At 46.1% G+C, this 17,196-nt stretch overlaps 1 protein-coding gene across 4 annotated transcripts in view; it reads left to right on the top strand.

Annotated features, from left to right (window-relative positions):
* si:dkey-100n23.5 (cyclic AMP receptor-like protein A) overlaps window positions 1–17,196 on the top strand; it is a 55,948-nt gene that overhangs the window by 12,339 nt on the left and 26,413 nt on the right. For all 4 annotated transcript variants that reach the window (XM_037789959.1, XM_037789957.1, XM_037789958.1 and 1 more), the window contains 4 exons: window positions 2,305–2,394; window positions 2,922–2,960; window positions 8,641–8,719; window positions 12,226–12,273. In XM_037789959.1, coding sequence (XP_037645887.1) covers window positions 2,305–2,394; window positions 2,922–2,960; window positions 8,641–8,719; window positions 12,226–12,273 — 256 coding nt within the window. The remainder of the gene's footprint in view (window positions 1–2,304; window positions 2,395–2,921; window positions 2,961–8,640; window positions 8,720–12,225; window positions 12,274–17,196) is intronic.

Below are 17,196 nucleotides of genomic sequence, written 5' to 3'. Positions count from 1 at the left end.
GTGTGCGTATGAGATATTTTCTCATTTTCCGTGCCTCGCGCGGATCTTTGTGACACAAACACATTCTAAAAAAAAAAAAAGAATGCATGCGCTCTGTGGGCGGGGGAAGAAAAAAAAACTTTAACAAGTTAGCGGCAACTCTGTTTTTAGGCAAGTCGATTGTTCATGGTTGTATCCTGTAGATGCGCGTAGGTGTGCACACCCCTCCTACCCATCTGGGTGTGAGGGGTTAGGCCGGTAAAGGGAGGTGGCCTCCCCCACCCCCTCCGCCCCTCTTCCCCATGGGAGTTTCCCTGCATTGATTAGCAATAAGCCGGACGATATAATGGTGTTATAACTCAGAAGGAGACGGCTTTATGGGTGCAGGGATGGGGGCAGGCTAGGGGGCCAAAATCGGCTTCGGAGCCTCGTCAGCTGCATACCTCTCATGGGTCCAGAGGGACTAAGGTGGAAGGAGGATGTGTCTGTATTTTTGTGTGGAGCTGGTCACACAGAAAAAAACACTCAGGCACTTAATAGGTTAGAGCGAAGAGAAGACAGGGCGTCAGGGGGGTTGTCGTGTATTGACTGCGCATAGATAAGCTGTATGTGTTTCGGCAGGCGGGTATGAGGCTTTGCATGCATGCACAATTACCCCTCAGCCCCTTAACCCAACCTCCCACCCTCTCTCCCACACACACACAGAGTGACGGCACAGTGTGATGGTTTATGAATGAACAAATCGCCAGAGGAGATGGAGAACGGAGGCTGGATGATCTAAGAGTGATTGAAGTGGATGCAAGAGAGAGGATGGGGAAAGTGTGTTTGTGTGTGCGCGCATGTGTGTTTATGTGTGTTTGAAGGGCAGATTCAGGCAAAAAGAGGAAGTGGTATTAGGCAGTGAGAAATGAGATTGAGCCTCGGGAGAAATTTCTATATGAGCTTGCGTGTGCATGCGTGCGTGTCTGCAAACGTGTATGTGCGGTGCCTGCAGGTGTGTGAAATACAGAGCATATAGCGGTCCTGCTGTGCCTCATTAAGCCCATGTTGCGCGCGGCTCCGGACCTCGTCATCTCCCTCTCGAAGCGCTGCGAGTGTGTGGTGTATGTGCTGCAGGCAGCTTGTCTGTGTGTGGTGTGTGTCTGCGGGTCTGCGAGCTCTCGACATTGATTTCCTGACAAGTCTCCCCCCCCCTGCACCAATCGTCACGCCACGGACTGGCAGCACTGATTTCACCCTTTATATCTCTCCTCCCACCACCACCACACAGACTCTCTCTCTCTCTTTCTCTCTCTTTCTTTGTCTCTCTCTCTCACTCTCGCTCCTTTACTCGCTTAGTTGCCTTCTCTTTCAGCGCTTCCACCATTTCCTTTTTTTCCTCCCCGTTCTCCCCTTGTTTTCCCCTTCTCTCACACTCCCTCTTGTGTTTCATCTAAACTCTCTCTCTCTCTCTCTCTCTCTCTCTGGATCTATACATTTCCTATGTCTCTTTCCCACCCACTATTCTGCTCTATTTAAACCACCAGCCATCTCTCTTTTCTCCACCACCCTCCCACACACTCGCACACTGCTGTCCATCACATGAGGGCAGAGAGGGGAGATACGGTGTGCCCCGGTGAAATCAGAGTGAGAAAGTGTGTGTGTGTGTGTGTGTGTGTGTGTGTCTGTGCCGCACAAGTCGAGAGGGATTGAGTGTGTCAGCCGTGTCGCCACCGCTCGATTGACCACACTTGGACCAAGTCAGTGCAGGACTTCCACTCTATTGACCGGGCGACGCTGTACGCTCTATAAAGTATCGACGCCCACACCGACGCCCAAGACACTGGAGCGCACACCTCATCTGTCTGAGACACACACACACAGAGAGAGAGATTGAGATTTTCCAAACTTCTTAGAAGGCCGTCACTGATCCTGTCATTTTTCATTGACCGCCAGTATGAGCCTCTCCAGCTTTCTTAACCCTTTTCATTAAAAAAATAGCCTATTTGTGCAGTAAAGTTCAGTATAGCCAGCTTTGTCCACATATCTCGTGGTCACTAGCACCTGCTGAGTGAGAATCCGCATCCTGTTTGTGGTTTTGATGCAGACACATCCTCTGTAAATCATCTTTTTGCACAACAGTGAGAGTAATTATGGTTTATATTACCATGAGTAATTGTCAATCTTGCCGTATAGGCATTTGTCTGCACCTGAAAAATGACCCCTAAGTGAGTGCCAACAAAGAAGAAGAAAAGAATTGATTTAGTCGTAGGGTTTTTTTCTCTCAGGGGCAAAGCTCCCTGGTCTCAGTGCTTTATAATGAAATAAATGTCTTTCTTTTATCAGGTTGTACCATCTGATGGCGTGGGGGGTGCCACTGGTCATGGCCTCTTTGCCACTGCTAAAGGGTTACTACGGTCCCGCAGGAGCCTGGTGGTGAGTACAGCCGACGGTCCAAGCTATACAGCATAGTTTCTTTCAGCAAGCCACAGCGGATTTTCTGTTAAATGTCCTTCCTTTCAACGAGGGCCACAGCACTGGCCTCATTCCAGCTCCCTCTCTCATAAGATTTTATGTGATCGAAATTGGCAATTATCAGCACATCTTTGAACAGTAAAAAACGCCGCCTCAGACCCTCCAGTTCTCGTGGTGAAATAGGAAAAGGCATTATTTGTTTGGAGGGGAGTTAAAGGAGGGAGGAAAAAGGGGAAGAGGCCGAGGAGAGGAGAGGAGGCGGTGGAATGAGAATTGGGACAGAGCCTTAATCTCCGGGCTCGGCTCTCTCTTTCCACTCTCGGCTTATTAATAGCTACAGCTGCACAGCTTTTCCCCTCCGCAGTCACACAAGTCTCTCTTCCGCTCACGCTCTCCCTTTCCTTTGTAACCCCCTCATCGCTCTCTCTCTCTCTCTCTCTCTCTCTCTCTCTCTCCCTCTCTCTCTCTCTCTCTCTCTCTTCCCCCAGCTGGATCACAGACGATCACGTAGCCTGGAGATTTGGGATGTAAGTAGACCCTTTCAGCGCCGGCATCAAAGCTTCCCCCACTGGGGGTAATGGGGAGGAGGAGGGCTGTCTCTGCGGGGAAATGTGAAGGGTTGCATGTCAGGGGAGCCTGCAGGGTTTTTTCCCTCTTGGTGTAAGGCCAAGATGTGTGTGTGTGTGTGTGCACATGTGGATGTGCCTGTCTCTGCCTTGTCAGATTTAGGGGAGTTGCTACACTGTGTATTTAAGTGTTTAGGACGGCTATGAAGGATTATGCCTGTCTGCTGCTTTCTGCAACTGGCCCTAAGTCTGCAAGGGCTCTGCCAATCCCCCGGCACAGACGCTTAGCCACACACACATGCACACAACAACACTCTGCTATGAGCCAAGGTAATCGCGTTGCTGCTCGCAGCATCAGCAGGGAATCAATCTTTCTAAACAAATAAGCATGCACACACACACACACACACACACAGGCAGACTCACACACACACACACACACACATGCAGAACAACACATAGCTATCAGCTGCGCTAAACGAGTCTGCGTCTCTTTTATCAGTGCTCCTCTGCTCCCCGGCTCTTTCTAGTTTTCCACGCTGTCGTGGCCCAGGGGGACGAGTAGCTCAGAGGATCAGGGAATCTTCATTAGCTCTAATTACATCAAACCAGACGAGAGATTAGAGGCCAAGGCAGCAACCGTCAAGGAAAAAAAAAACACATACACTCAAACACACACGCCGCCGACAGCTTGCTGGGAGCGGCGCAGGAGAGCAGAGGTTTTAGTATTAAAGGTGAAAAGTGGAAGAGGTGGGAGGGGAGACATACGGGGTACAGTTAGAGAGACGGGGAATTACTCAGCGGGAGAAGGAAAGAGGGGCGGCATAGCAGGACGGGAAGGAGAGAGGAGAGTGAGAGAAATAGATTGCCCTCGTCCCTGCCCACGCCCCGTAGTGTGTCTTCATCAGAGTTCAGCGAAGCGGCGCAGACAGGACAGAGCAGCAGGCGGGGGAGGCTCGGAGGAGGAGGTGGAGGAGGACGGTGCGAAAGGGGACGACAGAGGAAGGAGAGTGAAAAGCAGAGGACAGCGTTTTGTGACGGAGGTGCAGAATTTCAGGGGTTGAGTCAGCAATTGGAAGCACTCGAGCTTAGCTGAGTCACCGCTCTTAGAGGTCCCCGTCGGTGTGTGTCATGGGCCGCGCGGTCAGACATGACACGGAAAAACGGAGAAAATGACGTTCACAAATGAAAGCTTATAATTACCTGGGTGGCTCTAGGGAGGTCAGTCAATAAAGCAATTTGGTCCAGATTGAAATATCTCAACATTGATTGGATGTATTGTCATGAAATTTGGTATAGACGTCCATGGTCCCCAGAGGATGAACCCTAATGACTTTGGTGACCCCCTGACTTTTCCATGAGGTCGACATTTTTTTTTTTTAGTGACATATCTTGGCAACTATTGGATCGGTTGCCATGACATTTATTACAGATATTCATGATGTCCAGAGGATGAATTTAATGTATTCAACTGACTGTTTCCTCTAGTGCCACCAGCAGGTCAAAGTTTTCACTTATGTAGTGAAATATCTCAGCATCTACTAAATGGACTGGCACAAAATTGTATGTAGACATTCATGGTTCCCAGAAGATCTATCTAAAAAAAAGTCAAAGGTGACGTATGTTTTTTCGTGGGTGTCTGTCCGTACCATTCTCGTGAACGTGATATCTCAGGAACGCCTGGAGGGAATCTCTTCAAATTTGGCACAAACGTCCACCTGGACTCAAGGATGAACTTAGATTTTGATGGTCAAAGGTCACTGTGACCCCACAAAACACATTTTTGGCCATAACTCAAGATGCTTATTATGACAATCACATAATGTCTAATAGGGTAAAATGATGAAGTGGTGACATTTTGGACTGACATGGATGTAAACTACAACTTGACTCGTTGGTGGTAGGGCTGTGTATTGGAATCTGGCGATACGATATCATGATACAGGGGTAACGATTCAATATATTGCGATATATTGCGATACTGTAAGCGAGGCGATATATTGCGATTGTTTTCAAATCTGATTTTAGGAAAAACGGTCATAGTATAAAGAACACACCACCGTATGAGTAAAAATATGTCATGATTTGAAATGGCTACTATGGGCACTAATATCATCACACATGAATACAATTGGACTCATTGGATCCACAAGAGTCTCAGTTTTCCAGTCATACCCAATTTATGTAATTCTAAAACTGTTTAGGGATGCAGAAATATTTAAATACACCATATTAGAATAGGTGAAAATAACACATTTGTACTGCATGCAACTTGGTTTTTGCCCAAAACTGCATGGAATTAGCATAAAGTGGGCATTTCGGTAAAGGGCCCCCTTTGAAAATGGCCATTCCAGTTTTCCTCGCCAACATTTAGCATAACTTTGGAGCGATGTTTAGCCTCCTTGGTGATATGCAAGTATGACGTAGTTGGTCAACTGATTCCATAGGTTTTCCACTTTCATATGATGCCAATATTTTCAAAGAATGAATACGGGAAGACGGGTCTGCCGGCGGGCCATCCGATTAAAAATCAATAGTGTTTTGCAGAATCGATACAGTATCACAAAACATAATATCGCGATACACATGTTTATCGATATTTTCTTACACCCCTAGTTGGCGGAGGCATACAACTGCAAGACTGTAATTACATTATTTTAGAGAGGTGACAGGACTAGATGGATTGCCATGAAATTTGTGTCACACAGTCATGTTCCCCTCAGGATGACCTTTTTCTTCAAGTGCTATTATCAAGTAAAAATGTAATTTTGTCAAATACTTATGACTAAATTCCTGCAAAACTAATGATCTGTCTCAGCTGTACTTTATGTTCACCACTAACTAGCAAGTGATAGCATGCTAACACTAAACTAAGATGATAAACATTATACCTGCTAAACATCCTTATGTTCACATTGTCATTGTGAGCATTTTGACTGTAGGATTTAGCTCAAAAGTACATTCTTACAGAGCTGCTAGCATGCCTGTAGACTTCGTTTTAGCTTTTACATTAGTACATCTGGTGAGGCGCACCCTACACACCCTGCTCAACCTGGCCTTTGTGTCCCCTCCTCCTTTTCCGTGTCTCGGTCTGTCCTGTCCCCGTCTGAGTGGTTGAACAGGTAGATCGTGATCTTTCACTCAGCGGTAGGATCTTGTTTGTCAAAGTTGAACACTAACCCGCACAGACGGGTCCCTACAGTACTCTCATCTCCTACCGAGCACTTCAATTAAGGCTCCTTTCATCCGAGCCTCATTCTTCACTTCAGAGTGGTACTGGAGGGAAGGCCAGGCTGAGGCCGAGAGATTGAATCTGTGCTCGTCTGCGATGATCTTTCTTTCTGCCGGTTTCAGGCTTCCACTCTCGCTCACTGTTGTCCTCTTAAAACCCCTCTGTTTATCCGTCTTTCTATCCATCCCTCCCTAGTCCATGTATTGGCTCTAGCCTCGTTCTGCTATTCCTTTCATTCGCACTATGACCTTATCCTTCGCCCCGTCTTTTCATCGCCCCAATGCTTATTTCTGCTCTTTCTGTTCCTGACCCACAGTCATCTGTCTTCCATCCACCTTTCCATCCTCACCTCTATTCTCTTCTCACTTTTATCATCACCTGCCCACTCCAAACCTTCCTCTCTCTTTCTCTCCTTGTCTCATCCTTCGCCTCCTGTCTCCCGTCTCCCTCTTGCTCTCGCTCTCTCTCTCTCCGGGTAGTGCTCAGCTGTAGAGCACAGCGGACTCTAATGGCAGATCATTATCATGCTAATTAGAGCACTTTGTAGCTGCCGCCCGTCATTCTCTCCTCCTCGCATCCCCCCCGCGCTATCGTTAAAAAGGCCACCCCCTCCTTTTTTCCCTCTCCACCAACCCGCCCACCCCCCACCTCGTCTCTCCATCATTAACGGGACGTGCGCTGGCGTAATTGGACGCTGTTTATTCCAGAGAGCGGGTTATTAAATCACACCGAGGTGACGCTCGCGCAGGTCTCCCCCCTGAAACGCTTTCATCATTGTCCCATGCCATTATTGAACCTGCGTGGACGCGCACATACACACGCGCTCACACACATGTTCAAAGAGGGTATTCTTTGTATATTGATGTTCCCTACAAGACGTGAAGGAACACGATGTGTAAAAAAAAAAGCAGCCTTTCCCTCCCCGTTTCCTGCTGTGAAACAAACGGCTACCATCTCGGATTCCCCTGCCAATAAAAAGTTTAATTTGATAATGCTCAGTGAGGTTTTTTCGACCCGCAGGCTTGCAAGACAAGTGTGGACGAAGTTAAATTAGGCCAAGGACCTACTATTTGCCTTTTTAGATGCTGCTAAAAGTTGCAGTTTCTAGCCCACATGTCAAGGACTTTTCCAGGCACAGTGTTGGACATTTATTCCCAATCCATTTTCCCCATGAGTGTCCCCGTATTTATGGGTCAGAGACAGATTCAGTCTCAAACGTTTTTTTTTTCCTGCGGATCATGATAAGGCCTGCGATGATTACTCTTGATGTGCTTCTTCCTCTGCACAACCTGATATGCGTATCACGTAGGTGCATTTGGCCGGTGTCTCCCCGCCTGTGCCAGGTGCTCGGGAGGACTTGGGTGTCGCACAGCGCGGCTTCGACTGCTCAGAGTTACTGAGGCTGAACAGAGACGTGGTGGCCAGGAACCTGTCTATCAAAGCGAGACAAAGGCCTGTTTCATGATTACAGGGAGAGGTTGAAACTCCTCCGAGCTTACATCACCTCCCAAGAGGTTGCATAACGCAAGGCTGCCATTCCAACAAATCCATCACCCCCGGTTCCCTCGCTCGTCTCGCTCTCTTTCATCCACTCAGAAAATACCTGACATGTTTCTCTCCTCCGCGCCTCCCTTGATTGTCAACCCTTCATCCCATAGGAATGCCATGCATTTCCGGTTGTTGTGACTTTTAACATCATCTTTTGTTCTTTGTCAACCTCTCTCTCTGCTCACTGAAACTATGCGCGGTATGGTCCAGGGGTGCTGAGTCAGGCCTGTTCCACTCTGTGCTGGTTTATGTGCAAAACTGTGTGTCCTCTGCATCACCTACAGTATTAGAATAATGCTGTCCAGTGTCCACCAGCTAGACAGGCTTATCTATACATAACATTATTGAATATTTGCTCGTGGTCAATCTGACTCTTTCAAAGAGTTTTAAGGGAGGACTTGAGGAATGTTTCTTGTTTAAAATAAAGCAGCAAGATCATTTATAGGCTGAATAACACAAGCTTTTGTCCAGCTGCCAAATCATATCCAACAACAATGGCCATCTCAGGTTGCAGTCCGGCAGAGGAAATCTCTAAATGAGCTTCTCTCTAATCAGTTTAGACAGCCCTAATATCTCAACATTGGACGCCTAGTATGTTATTACGTCTTATCATGGTATAAATTCCATTAGGATATATGACACTCTACTTGTGGATTAAAAATTCATTAAATGCCGTGGGTTTTTTTTTTTCTTCATTTGACATTTTCTTTTGGCCCAAAGAGTACACCAAACCTCCTGTTCGTCCTCCTGAAACAGGACCACAAGGAGACCAAAGAAAAACAAACAGAAATGATCTTTTAACAACATCGCTCATTTGCAGTTTCCTTCCTTACGACCTGCTCGTGTTTTGTGCTTTTGCAGATGGTACGTGCCTCTGTTCAGCCTCATCTTCCTGATGATCTGCTGCTACGCCAGGATAATCTGCGTGGCCAATGCGAGGGTGAGTGCTCAACATGCGTGCCGCCCAAGACACTCGCAATTTAGCTGAATCCAAGTGCATTGTGACCTTTTAGAAAAGTGACATTAGTGAAAGCTGACATCTCTGAGAACACAGACAGGACTGCTGTTTGTTTGTTCTCGTATTTCTCTACTGTCAAATATTCTCACAAAAATAGAGTCAAGAAAAAACCCTTGTATGTGTGTGATATATTGTTTTAGGGTAAGGAGTGAGTTTCAGGTTCAAATAAAATTCGAATTTGTGTTTTCAATAATTGATGTTGTAGAAACAATGCTGCTCCAATAATCATTTAAAGGATAAATCTAGTTTATTACAGCTTGTGTCTTATTTTTTGCGCTTTTGGGGGCAAACAACACATAGTTCAAACAACAGGTTATTAACAAGCCAAGCAATTTGTCAGGCAGGTTGTCGCTACGTGATTTAGAGGTAGAACTGAAAGAACACAAGTAGTTCATAGTTGAACCTGTCGGTTTTGTTTCGCTAACCTCGGGGTTCGTTTGAAACCTGTCATGCTTCAAGTTCTTTATTGTCACCTGCAATTACAGAGAAGCAGTCGTTGGCAATGAGAATCTTCGATCTCCCTCCAACAATTCTCATTTAGATATGGATAAAAAGAGTAACTCAGTCTGATGGTCTGACTGCTTTTTAATGAACTTACAGATCCAGGCAATTAACCTGGCGAGTACAGTCGAATGCTAATTGGAAGGAAGCCCACAACTAGAAAAAGTTCCAAGTTGCAATAAGCCCAAATTGTTCTTTAAAGCTATTGATTATTCAGATAACATAACATTTTTGTGTGTAGAAATGTCTGTGTTAATGTGTTTTGGGGGTCTGTTTTCATGCTTCTGATTCTAATACTATACATAATGGCTTTTATTAATTTATCAAGCAAAAATGTCCACCATTCACTTGATCTCAGATGTGAGAGTCTCCCGCTTTTCTCTGTTTTACATGATTGATCACATTGTGTTTCTGGGCTGTCGGTTGGGCAACACAAGCTATTTGAAGACATCACCATCGCCTCTCAGTACTTGTATTTTTCACAATTTTGCGACATTTCTACAAGCTGTAATAAACCAGAATTGTCCCTATAAAGCTACTAATTATTCAGATCACATAACTATTTATAATATGCGTGTATTTGTTTTGGTCTTTTTCATATTAAAGGGACGCATCAAAGTCAGAATTCTAATTCAAACTCTACACTCAGTGGCTTTAAATTATTCATTAAGCAAAAAATGTCCACCCGTCACCTGTTCCAGCTACTCAGAACAGTCAATTTGTGTAGGTAATCAATTGATTAATTGGTTTACCACTTAGTCGATCTCCTCTCCGTGTTGGCTCGTAGCTCTGTGTGATTTTCCATGCAGGGTGCAGCCGGAGCCCAGAGGCAGCATTCCACGCAGTTCGCATAGCTTTCATTCCCCCGATCTGAGGACGCTATGTGGCTGCACTGCCAGTGGAAAGGCGGCGGCGGCAGACACGTGTTACAACAATATGTTCTGATGTTATTCATCAAATACAAAAAACAGGAGTAACGGGGGAATCAAAGCCACATCAGGCTCACAATAAATTGTCATCGTGAATGTTAGCATTCTTTGTTTGGGGTGGCAATCAGAGTGAGCGATGGAGGACGGTGAGACAGATTTAAAGATAGCCGGGGCTGCAGACAGACGACTTTCGGAGACAGACAGCTAGGGGAGCTGAAGGGAAGGGAACGGAAAGGAGACTACACAGCTCTTTATCATGAATGTGATAAAGAGAATGAATTGAATATAGCTGGTTTGCAACCTGCATCTCATAACTCATTCAGCTCACAGTATTCAGCCGTCTCTCCCCACAACCTCCTGTCTCTCTCCGTATCTCTGTTTTCCACCTTTCTTTTTTTTTTCCCTCTCTTTTTCCTTTCCACCTCCATCTGTCTCTATTCCCCGTCATTTCCCCCTCTTTTCCTTTCCGCCTCTATATGTCTCTCTCTCCCCCCCCCCTTCACTCTGCCGTTTTGCTTTCTCTATCATATTTATGAAGAGCTCAAGCCTTATCTCTTTTCAGCTGCAGGCTGTCTCACTTGAAAGAATTTCAAAAGCTTTGAAAGCAGGGTAGGTGGCGACGCATCGGGGGAAAGGGATAAAGACGAGGAGGCTGAGCGAATAGAGGTGGGATGTTAGCTGGACGGAGAAGTTTCTCCGCTTTCCAGAGACAGACGGGGGAGAGAGAGAGAGTGAGAGGGAGGATCGTGGGTGAAAACGACTCCGTAGCTCATTAGTTTACCAAGTCATTTACAACGGGATTATTTAGAAAAACATGGACACATTCTGAGTGACTGTGTGAGCTCATACTAACTAGAGGGATTTGAAAGCTAATGAGTCATTATCAGGCCAGACAGAGAGGTCTGGGAGTGCGGTGGTGTGTTTGTTTTATGGATGCGATTTGTACATGCCCACTCCTTCCCTCTTAAGCCTCACGCCTCAACACTTAACTGACTAACTGTCTGAATTGCTCGACTTTTCGGTGGCACGGCTTAAAAGAGATCGCAACAAAAGCCGGGGTACGCACACCGGAGACCTGGCCGAAGCTTAATGATATTCCACTTATTATCAGTGTTTGTTGATTTTGATGGATAGTGTGGTGCGACTGGAACAAGTTCGGTTCTAATGACCAAATGGCTATTTTTCTTTTTCTCTCGCTGCACGAACACACCACGGTCACACCATAGATTTACAATGACAATCACGTCAGCGCAGAGAAACCATGGCAACATCGAGTTAATAAATTGCAGAACAGAGGAGCTGTTAGTGCGCGGCGTTCATGCAGCCTCTTTGTGCGTGCGTGTGAAGCTCACACTGGGCCTCCAGAGATTCGTCTGTGATGTCTTGGGTTACATAAACCTTCTGGTTTCCTACGGCCCCCGCCCCTTATCCCACCATTACAAATCCCAGTCTTGTGCATGGGTGTGTTCGTGCGTGTGTGTGTGTGTGTGTGTTTTCCTGCGCGCGTCTGTTGACATTTTCCCTGCATTCCCCCGAGAGAGGAGACAGAGGAAGAGCGAAAAAGTATTCCCACGTTCTCTCTGGAGATCTCAGATCTGCCATGTTTGCTCCACTTTTTCCTTTTTCTTTAACACTTCTTCAAAAAAATGTCTCCCCTTTCCCTACACCCTTTGCCTTTTTCTTCTTCTTCCTCGTGTCACATTGTGTGCGCTGAAGCTGATCAGTTCCCTCTTTTTGTGAGACGCTGGGAGCTGTCTAAGTGCTCCCCTCTGCCTCTAAGCTAGGCACTCTGCTGTGAATTAGGCAGGGATGGGTGAGGAGGTGGGGAGTGTTTTACGTTGGTGTGATAGCCGACGTGATATTTGTTCCAGCTTGTCACTCTAAACCTAAGGGCCGCTCCTCTCTAGGAAAAAAAACCCAACTCATTTACATGATCAAACCACTATTCTGCTTTTCTGCCCTGACCTTTTCTTCCTATTTTGTGTCTTTTCTGCACAGATGCAGTCATGGTTGGGAACCTTCAACCCAGAGAGAGAGAGACGAAAGGTAATGGCCTGTCCGGAGCATCACATTTCTCAACACACATGCATACACACACACATGCACGCATACACACACACACACACAGAGCGTGAGGATTAGAGTGTGTGCAGGATTAGCTTTTGTGGTCACGCTGGGTAGGTGTCAAACAGCGGGGAGCAATTTGACCTCTCGACACCTACGCTTCTCCCTGTGTGTGTGTGCGCCTGTGCGCGTGTATTTAAATGAGGGCGCGCACGTATGCGTGTGTTTAAATTTGGGAAGCTGCGGTGCCTCTCCGTTCTGCTCCTGACCTTACTGAAACAGAAGGAGACAGGAAAAGCTACCCGTAAAATATATTAATACCCAGAAAAGCCAGATTGCGAAACAGGACATGAGGGGAGAGAGTAAATGTGATGTCTTTTTCCTCTTAGCTTAAAGGGGCTCTCCTCCTGATTTTACACACAAGCGTCGGGTTATGCTCGAAACAGAAGTAGTTCATAAGACGCGGGAGGGGGGGAGATAAAGGGGATAACGGCACACATTTTCAGGCAGTCTCTCCTGGAAAGCATTCGTAGCGTTGCACTCGATTGTTCACATGAAAGCTGGCCAGTCACTGCGTCAAGCGGGTGTGGATGTTGGATTGTCAGTTTCTGGAAGGTAACAGAAATGGTCGGACACAGGCTCCTCTTAATTCGACGTCGGTCAGGTGTGGAGGGAGAGGGTTTCCAAAGCTATCTGACCATCCGACAAGCAGTCCTGATGGAGTATACTGGCAGCTTAAAGGTCATTTTAGTCATGGAGAGGAGGGTTATTATAGCAAACTAAAACGAAAATAAGCAGTGAAAAAAACATTTTTGTAACCTCAAACTAAACTAAAACTAAATATCCTGGTTGAAAACAAATTACTATAAAATAGAAATTAATGTCAATTAATTTCAGTTTTAGTTTTTTTAGCTATAATGTATCACTACCGAAAAAAAAGGAGACGGCATGAATTTCCGTGAACTCTTGTGACGTTGAACCACAGAAATTGAACGGACTTGACATTCCAGGAGATGGTACTATGCCGCAATTGCTTCACATCGGACACTAAAGTAGCGTGAAGATTAAACGCACGGAACGCACTCTAATGTAAAATCAATAGCCGTGATGAAATTGGCAGGACAAGAGCTAGTTAGCTGCTAGAAGCTGGTAAGCAGCTCAGTCCTGCACGGAGCTAACAGCTAACATTAACTAGCTCTCCTGTCGATTTCAAAACGGATTTGTTGTTCTGAATGTATAGTGAGTTTACTGCGTCCCAAAAGATTTTCTAAGGCCACCGTAAAAACAAGTACCGTCACGTTTTCAGAATTTTGGCATCAGCTTGGTACCGAAGTATCTGTTCTCTTGACATCCCTAGCTGAGTCTGAAAGATGTGGGCAGGAAGGGTCTAACAAAAAGATGTTATTGTTTGGTTGCATCATGAGAGATGTAGAATGCAGTTTTTAGTGCTTGCACACTAGAACTGCACTAGGGACTAAAAGTCAGGATATCTCAGCCTCTGCTCTTTGATTTAAAACATTCTTTTTGAAATGTGTCTCTTCTGATTCCCGTCTATAACTTTACGGAAGTGCAGTACTGAAATGCCGGAGTGCCCCTTTAAGTTAAGTAATGGATTACTTGTGAAATGCTGATACTAGGAAGTGTTTCTTCTCTCGGACTATATTGCTTCATCTGGCCTGTTGGCTACAGACGCTTCATCTCGTTCAAGTGTCCTCCAACAAGACGCTACCTGCCCACACATCATGCATAACTATGGAGACACCTAATCATTCAAATGTGAAGCCTTAAAATCCACCTAACGTCCTCCACACAGGTGATCAGTGTCACAGTGCTACTCATAAAAAGTAAAAAGCAGCGGCCCCTACTTGTCTTGCTTTTAGTTGCCACACCCCTCCTCCTCCCTCTCCTCTGCTCTGCTGTCACACCTCCACCCTGCAGGGTGAGGTGTGTGGAGGTGGAGGTGGGAGGTGGGGTTAGGGTTAAGGTTATGTAGATGCTGCCCCTAAGTGGCAAATCCAATTACTGCACACTGAACTGGCGTAACCCTCACGAGTGACGTGTGTGTGTGCATGAATGTGTGGCAGCAACAACCACACACACACACACACTGTTCATGTGGGCTAATTGCTATGTGTAGCACAGAGTGTAAATAAGTCAGCAGTGGTTTTTATCACACTCTCCGTCTCCGCGTAGTTCTCTTTCCCAATCACTCTCCTCGTTTCCATCTGTTTTTCTCTCTGCCTTTCACTTTGCGCTCCCTGTCTCCCTCTCTCTCTCTCTCTGTCTCCCCCCCCTCTCTTTGGTTTTCTCTCTCTTTCTCCCTCCCTCTCTCTGTCTCTCTCTCTCTCTCTCTCTCTTGTACTCATACCCAGCATGAATAAAGCAGCAAGCCAGGTTCATGGACATGAATATTTATGAGAGTTTATGCACGCGCTGCGATGCTTTAAAACAACAACAACAGCCTCCCCGATTGTGCTTGGCAAGCCAGCGAGCTCTGGCTCATATATGTGTGTGTGAGAGTGTGTATGCGTGTGTGTGTGTGTGTGTGTGTGTGTGTAGCAGCAGGTGTAAACTAGAGAAAGCGATTCCTGCTGGGTGTCTGAAGACCGCTGGCTCTGGTTATTTCCATTCACTTCGCCACATCTCCCTGCTTCTGCGCCTCACATGTTCTCTGTTACTGTGTCTCAAACACACACACACACACACACACACACACGCACGCTTCTCATGTTTTGTGTTCACGCATGTAGTTTACTGCGTTCGCCATTCTTGATCTTTTTTCTCTCTCTCTGACTCAGCCTGGCACTATCCCCCCTCCCTCGCTATCAGTGTGTGTGTTTGTGTGTTTGTGTGCGTGTGTGCGTGTGTGCGTGTGCACGCGAGTGTGTATCTGGCTGGAGTGATGACGTACATAACTAGTGTTGGCAGTTATCAGGGCCGTCAGTCACATGGTTTTGACACGTCTGTGTGTCCCGAGCAATTTGTTTGTGGTCATGCACGAGTACACACGCACACACACACACGCACACACACACGCACACACACGCACACACACGCACACACACGCACACACAGCACCACAAGGTCTTGCAGCAGCGCAGGTAGGCGGGAGGATATTCAGAAGAGTGTGGCCGCGCGCACATACATACACACACACACACACACACACACACACACACACACACACACACACACACCTTTTAAACACATTTGCACAACTGCACACACAGCAGCTCGGTCCCGTCGGGTAGCAACAAAGCTGGCTGAGCAAACAGCGAGCTGCTTGTTCGTTATCTTCCCAGGGTGTTTGTTTACTGATCCACACAAGCTTCGCCTTGAGTCACAATGCGATGTGTCTACTTGTGTGTCTGTATACGTGTGTGTTTTTGTATGTGTGTGTACGCCCGCATGCATGCGCAGCCTTCGTTTCTTGGTGAGTGTTGCCTCTGCATGTGTGTGTCCTCATTCATGTGCCAAATTTTACTTTTTTCATGTCGCCAACATCCCAAAAAACATCCTCGCTATGAGTGAGCTGCAAGGACAGTTTGGTTCGTCTCACAAGGGCTCTCCAGCGCGACACGTGGCTTTGACAAAACATATTCCACCTCCTTTTGTAGGGATCGACTCCCCAGCTGTGTGTTGCTTTGAGCCCTCAGCATCACTTCTGGTTTCTTGACATCTTGACAGGATGCTTTTGGGTTTCATCTGCCCCTGAAAATCTTTTATGGATTTCAGAAAAACAAATGAGGCAGTCATGTATCCATCCATTATCCGTAACCGCTTATCCTATTCAGGGTCACGGGGGGATGGAGCCGAGCTGACATTGGGCAAAGAAGGAGTACACCCTGGACAGGTCGCCAGACTATCAAAGGGCTGACACATAGAGACAGGCAACCATTCACGCTCAAATTCACACCTACGGGCAGTTTAGAGGCAACCGTTAACCTGCATGTCTATGGATTGTGGGAGGAAGTCGGAGAACCCGGAGAAAACCCACGCTAACATGGGGAGAACATGCAAACTCCACACAGAAGGGCCCCAAGCCGGGTTTCGAAACGACGACCCTCTTGCTGTGAGGTGACTGTGCTAACCACTGCACCACCGTGCAACCCATGTCAAGTATATTAAGAAAGAATTCAAGGAAATAATTAAGATATGGCGTTTTAGTTGCCGGAAAAATCTGACCAAAAGTGCAATTTTTTAGCTGTTCTGGAGCTTTCAATGGTATCACACCATCTCTCTGAGTTTGCGTAGCTGTCATGAAATTGTAGATGTTTAAATTTCCATTTTCATTTTTCCTCAAGGTAGAAAATGTTTGTTTAAATGTTGAGTTGGAAAGTTGGAAATGGCAGTTGTCAAAACAATAATATATAACATCATAGTTAATTAATACACACTCTGAACCTCTTTCTGTAAATGAATCAACATGTTGCATCATGAGAAAAAAGTCTGTGATGGATATGTGTGTTAAAGTGGCGGTAGACAGAATGTTTTTGGCATCATTGGGCAAAAATTCCATAATAACCTTTCAGCATATTGTAATTCAAGTGCTTTGAGAGAAAACTAGACTTCTGCACCTCCAAAATCTAGCCCGTGATGGGAGACTTGTGGCCAATCACAGGTAATTTCAGAGACAGAGCGTTCCTATTGGCTGTTCATTCAACAGAGGCAGCTGTCAATCACTCGCAAACTCCGATCAAACGGTCAAACTATTCAGCACTGATCAAATATGAATCAATATTCTGTTCCTGTAATGAATATTTCTCGCCTCAAATGTTTTCAGAATCATCTTGTAGTGTACTGTTTAGCTGTAAAATGAGAAAGTTTGCTCCAGCTGGTGGGCGGTGCTTGGTATTTCCTCAACTGATCTCAACATGGCTGCTGGGTCACAAACTTTCTCATTTT

This window comes from Sebastes umbrosus, chromosome 13, assembly GCF_015220745.1.
Source record: "Sebastes umbrosus isolate fSebUmb1 chromosome 13, fSebUmb1.pri, whole genome shotgun sequence".
Classification (NCBI taxonomy): Eukaryota; Metazoa; Chordata; class Actinopteri; order Perciformes; family Sebastidae; genus Sebastes; species Sebastes umbrosus.
This window is presented reverse-complemented; position numbering and strand designations above follow the sequence as displayed.